Source organism: Dipodomys ordii, unplaced genomic scaffold (assembly GCF_000151885.1).
Source record: "Dipodomys ordii isolate 6190 unplaced genomic scaffold, Dord_2.0 Scaffold266, whole genome shotgun sequence".
Classification (NCBI taxonomy): Eukaryota; Metazoa; Chordata; class Mammalia; order Rodentia; family Heteromyidae; genus Dipodomys; species Dipodomys ordii.
This window is the reverse complement of record NW_012267482.1, coordinates 396737-402901: the sequence shown is the minus strand read 5'-3', so window position 1 is coordinate 402901 and position 6165 is coordinate 396737. Positions and strand designations below refer to the sequence as shown.

Below are 6165 nucleotides of genomic sequence, written 5' to 3'. Positions count from 1 at the left end.
CCAGATTCTCAACGAGAAGGGAGGGAGGGAGGGAGCCAGCCACGGACTTCCCTCAGGGACGGATGAGCACCTGTGTCTGCGTGTTCCCTCCTTCGAGCAGGGCGATGCCCAGCAGAATGCCCTCAGAGAAGATGCGGTCGTTTCTGGTGCTCACGATCACGTCAATGACCAGCTCCGATGCGCCTTCTTTGTCCAGCAGACACTGAATGTCGGCCATCACAATGCCTGTCTTCTCTGACTCTGGTCCAGAAAAGCTTCCTATGGGAAAGAAAAAGCAAGCAATGGGCATCCGCCGGGTACAGTGGTTCACAGATGTGATTCCTGCCACCGGGCTTGAGCGTTCAAGGCCGGCCCAGTCAAGCACTTGTGAGGCGCTCAGCTCCACAGACAAGGGGAGGCGCGTGGGCCAACCGGCATCCCGCGTCCGAGGGGAGAGGAAGCAGGCTAAGTCAGGCCCAGACAGAAGGTCAGACGCTCCCTCAAAACCAGACTGAAGAAAACGAGCGGAGGTGTGGCTCAAGTGTGCGGTGGGGCCCCAGTTCAAAGCTCAGCACTGACAGATACATAATAATAAATAAATAAACCTGAATCGCAGTCATTGTCATATATTCTCAAATTCTTAAAGCCCTAAGAGCATTTGGGGGGGGGGTAGCTGTGGGAGGGAGGGAGGGGAAAAACAGAGGAGGCGTCGACGCTTGCTGAGAGGTGGACTCAGGACCTTGCTCATGCCATGGTCACCCCTCTGTACGGTATTCTCACAATAAAAACTCCTTTTCAGGGCTGGGCAGGTGGCTCAGTGGTAGAGCGCTTGCCTTGCATGCCTGGGGCCCTGGGTTCAATTCCTCAGCACCAGATAAGCAAAAAGAAAAAAAGCCGGAAGTGGCGCTGTGGCTCAAGTGGTAGAGCGCTAGCCTTGAACTGAAGAGCTGAGGGACAGTGCCCAGGCCCACAACAGGACCCCCCCCAAAAAAAGATAAAAAAACAAAAAGATAAAAAGTATTTATTGTGCAGACTTTTCTCCTACAGTTAAATAGAACAGAAACGAGTTTAAAAATTTAAACCAAAACCGAAAAAAGACAAAATGATCAAAATGTGGTGAAAATGGGGCATGTTACTAAATGTCTGAAGCCTGTGATTAAATAGAATTACATCATTTTCTTTTTAAGAAACTACTTTAAAACCAGAAGCTGGTTTTATTTTTGTCTATTCTGTAGCTACTAAGGATCTCGCGAGTTAGTGCCACTTTAACATCAGACCATGATTTCATAGTTTCCAAAGCCACAAAGCAAAATGAGTGAAAACTCTTAAGCTGTTACCTTATGAGACTACACAAATTGCCACTTGTGTGTGTGTGTGTGTGTGTCGCACGCACGCACGCTGGCCCTGGGGCTGGAACGCAGGACCTGTCACTGAGCTTTTGTGCTCAAGGCTGGTGCTCAACCACTTGAGGCACAGCGCCACTTCCAGCTTTTTAGTGGTCAACTGGAGATAAGAGTCTCACAGACATTTCCTGGTAGGGCTGGCTTCAAACCCTGATCCTCCATCGCTCACCCTTCTGAGTAGCTGGGATTACAGGCATGAGCTATGTTGTAGCTGTGGTGGGGTTTGAACTCTGGGCCCTGGCCGAGTTGGGTATTTGTGATGGTGGTTTTCAGTAGACATGTTACATTTGTGCCAGGTCAGTACAGCCCTGGAGTCACAGAGACCCAAGAAGACCCGGCGAGAGCTTGTGGTCAGCCTCACCTCCCGCTTGTGGGGGCTTCGGGAAGCCCCCCGAGAGGGGCCCATTCCCACCGGCTCCGGAGCCTCCTTTGAAGTACCGATCCAGGAGAACTTTCCTCAAGGTGCTGCCCTGAGGAAGAGAAGGAGGAGTTAGCGCCATCATTCCTTTGCAACGTCAAACGAAATGCAAACGATGATCGCGGCGGCCCTCGTGGCGTACCTGTGATCACAGAATACCGAAAAGTCCACCAGGCACGACCAACAGCACTCCAGACACCAGTGCTGGGAAGCGGTCTACACCCTGGGACCAGGCACCACTGTGGTCCGTAACCCAATGACTCAGGGTGCCCAGACGGGAGGCTCGTGGCTCAACTCCAGCCAGGTAAAAATGTGTGTGGGACTCTTCTCCCCAAAACCAGCAAGAAGCCGGAAGTGGGTGTGCGGTTCAAATGGTAGAGCGCCAGCTTTGAGCGGGGGAGAGAAAGCCAAGCAAACACACGAAACCCTGAGACCAGGCCCCAGTACCAGCAGGGGAAAAGAGCAAATACAACTTCGAACCCACTCAGAGAACGGCAAAAACGTTCAAAGACGATGATCCGCCCGTCTGAAGTGGACCGTGACTGACCAACCACCAGAAGGACACAACAGCCAGCCAGTCTGGTTAAACTACGCCTGAAATACACACCCGTTTTGCTACATAAACCGTGTCTTAGAGGATTAACTGAAGGAGGGGGGCTGGAATCTAGCTTGGTTCCGATGCCATGTTGTCAGGTGCTCAAAACACAGGCATTCCGTTCTTCCCCATGACTTTTCTGTGAGAACGGAAAAGTTCAACTCTGCCAGCTCGGAAGTTCAGAAAGACGACGTTGTCCCCAGATAGCAAACAAAAGCTATGGTACAACACCCAGGCCCTGAGTTCAAGCCCCAGTACCAATGAGAAACAAACAAACTGATCATGAGATGCAATGCATGCCAACAAATCCATTACCCATCTCTTGTCTCTTAAAATCTAAAAAATAAAAATCTATCATGTACAAGGTCTCAAACTCAGGTGCGTGGCAGATCATTCAAAACCAAGAGAGATGCCTTTCATCTACACTAGGATGCCTTCTAGACGGTTCCATGATATAGAAGTGCTACGTAGAAAAAAAATAAGGGAAACGAAATAATGAAAATATGATGCAGATTCAGTATTACAGGAGCTGAAATTAAGTAGGTTATCCATTGTCACACTAAGGAATGAACACTCACCAAACAACAAAATTGTGAACAAATTCACCATTCTGCTGCCTTCAGAGGTACGCTGTTGCGATGACAGACGCCCTGAAGCTGCGTAAGCAGAGGTGGGGGCAGCTTCTGCTTGCACACTTAGCGGTGAGCAGAGATTAAACAACACACTGCCCTTGCCTAATTTAAGCACTAACACTCGAGAACTTCCAGAACAAATTGTGAGTCACTGGCACCTCCTGTTGATCTATGGTACTGCAGCCCGGTTACCACAGGTTGGAAGGGGGAAGAAATAGCAACTTGAGAAGATTTCAACCTGGGGGCCTGGGAGGGAGGGAGGGGGAGGTGAACATGAACGCAGCAGGTTACAGGCAGATGCGAAACTCATGATTCTACACAATTAATGGATACAAGTAAGGAGATTGTAGTGAGCCAGCTACTCACTGGCTCACCAGCTACTCAGGAGGCTGAGAGCGGAGGATTGTGGCTGGAAGCCAGGCCAGGCAGGAAAGTCCGGAGACTATGATCTCCCATGAACCACCAGAAAAAAAAGTGGTGTTGTGGATCAAGATGGAAGAGCGCCAGCCTTGAGCGTAGAAAGCTCAGGAGCCTGCTGCACCCAGGCCCTGAGTTCAAGCCCTACCACAGACAAAAAAGTGAAACAGCTTTTTGGTGGCTGTGATCTGCGTGGGGAAGGCTCTGCAGTGCGGCTGGTGGCTCCCCTCCCCAGCCCTGCCATCCGCCCGGGGTTCTACCCAGCACAGCCACATTTGGCCACCCGCCTGGGGTTCTACCCAGCCCAGCCACATTTGGCCACCTGCCTGGGGTTCTACCCCAGCCCAGCCATGTTTGGCCACCCGCCTGGGGTTCTACCCAGCCCAGCCACGCTTGGCCACCCACCTGGGGTTCTACCCCACCCCAGCCACGTTTGGCTCAGCGAAAGACATGGGGTGCCGGCTTTCAAAGGAGCTATTTCCGTGAATGGGAATGGGGCGGGGGATGGGGGGCGCATTCCCCAGGACTCAGTGACTCCTGATAATAAAAGGGAACAGAAAAACCAACACGGGGCCTAAGCACGTGGCAGGTGCTGCACAAATCCAATACAACTGTGTCACCACCATCCAAGCTGTTGGAGTGTCTTCTCAGGCTGAGGTATGAGTACGAATTCACAGGCACCCACACCATGGCAGAATTTTATTATTTTTGTCCGTCTTGAGGCTTGAACTCAAGGCCTGGGCGCTGTCTCTGAGTTCTCTCTGTTCAAGGCGAGCGCTCTCCACTTCCCATTTTCTGGTGGTTAATGGGAGATAAGAGCCTCAGGGACTTTCCTGCCTGGGCTGGTTTCAGACCACGATCCTCGGATCTCAGCCTCCTAAGTAGCTGGGGGTACAGCGGGCAGCAGTAGCTAGCAACATCATGATCCAATTTTAAGGTTCACCGTTTCAGATAAAAGACAGCGTCAGGCCGGGCGCTGGTGGCTCACGCCTGTAATCCTAGCTACTTAGGAGGCTGAGCTCTGAGGATCGCGGTTCAAAGCCAGCCCGGGCAGGAGAGACCGTGAGACTCCTATCTCCAATAAACCACCAGAAAACCGGAAGTGGCGCTGTAGCTCAAGTGGTAGAGTGCTTGCCTTGAGCTAAAGAGCTGAGGGTCAGCGCCCAGCTTTGTCTTGGTGCATTAATATCAATCAAAATGGAAAAAGATAGCGTCGTTATGCACCTGAGGCAGAAATCAATGACATACCCTGGGAAGTTGGACTTAGATGACATCACGGGTCGGGACAGTCAAGGGCGGAAGAGAACCAGACTTTCTTTGCCAAAATTAATACCAAAGCGTGTTTTCACGTGCAATCCATTCAGTCAAGTACAGGAGAAATTCCAGTAGAAACAACAACAACAACAACAAAAATGCTGAGCACGGTGGCTCACGCCTGTAACCTCAGCTCCTCGGGAGGCTAAGACCTGCAGATCCTGGTTCAAATCCAGCCCAAGCAGGAAAGTCCATGAGATGGCTTATGCCCAACTAACTAGGAAAAAGTTGTAACTGGAGATGTGGCTCAAGAGGTGGAGCTCCAGGGCTGGGACGGTGGTTTAGTGGTAGAGTGCTAGCATGCATGAAGCCCTGGGTTCAACTCCTCCGTACCACATACACGGAAATAGCCAGAAGTGGCGCTGTGGCTCAAGTGGTAGAGTGCTAGCTTTGAGCAAAAGAAGCCCAGAACAGTGCCTGGGCCCCGAGTTCAAGCTCCACGACCTGCCAAAAACAAAGGAGAAGAAGAAGACCTCCAGCCTTGAGCACAAAAGCAAAGTAAGAGTGCAAGGCCTGGAGTGCAAGCCCTCGTACAATATCTACACAAAGTTAAAAAAAAAAAAAAGAAGGTAAGAAAGAGAGAAACAGAGACAGAATGAGAGAGAAAGAGGAAGGATGGAGAGAGGGAGAAAAGGGGAGACAGAAAAGCCCCAAGTGTTTTAAGCTAGCCACTGCAGAGCCCAGGTTTTTAATATATATATTTTTATTGTAAGACACTGTGCAGAGGGGTTGAAGTTACACGAGGAGGGAATGAGCCATTTCCTACGGAGCACTGTTACCCCTCCTTTGTTTTCCCCCCACCATCCCTTCCCTCCCCACCTCTACAACCCCTCCACCCCCCCCCCAAGTTGTGAAGTTCGTTTTCAACACAGTGTCTTGTACATCTCATTGTTACAAGGGGTCAACCTGCATCCTTAAAGCATGCGGTGATTTCCCTTCCCCTCCCCAAATTATAAAAATGTATATACAAGATGCAGGGCACTGGAATCACACACAGTGAAAACGGGTTCTACCATGGGGGAGAACATACAAAAGAAACAAAAAAAATCATATAATACGTTAAAAACAATAGCCAGGAAGAAAAAAACCACTTGTGTCCCTGTCTTAGGGTTTATTTTGCTTAACATCATCTTATCTGGTCATACATACATAGCTTTTGACCTTTTCTGCTTGCCCTAGACATATGCTAGTTATTGCAAATAAGGGAAATCATGGGGCCTGTGTTTCTTTGGACCTGGCTTACTTCACTTAATATAATTTTTTCCAAGCCTTTCCATTTCCTAACAAATGGGGAAATGTCATTCTTTCTGATGGAGACATAGACATTTTCTTGATCCATTCATCTACTGAGGGGCATCTGGGTTGGTTCCATATCTTAGCTATGGTAAATAATGCTGCAATGAACAT

General features: G+C 49.9%; 1 protein-coding gene across 2 annotated transcripts in view; it reads right to left on the bottom strand.

Moving 5' to 3' along the window:
* The window catches only part of Itpr2 (inositol 1,4,5-trisphosphate receptor, type 2), a 153343-nt gene that overhangs the window by 44375 nt on the left and 102803 nt on the right, over positions 1-6165 (bottom strand). For both annotated transcript variants that reach the window (XM_013036243.1, XM_013036244.1), the window contains 2 exons: positions 1744-1852; positions 71-258 (listed from right to left, as the gene is read on the bottom strand). In XM_013036243.1, the coding sequence (XP_012891697.1) occupies positions 71-258; positions 1744-1852 (297 nt within the window). The remainder of the gene's footprint in view (positions 1-70; positions 259-1743; positions 1853-6165) is intronic.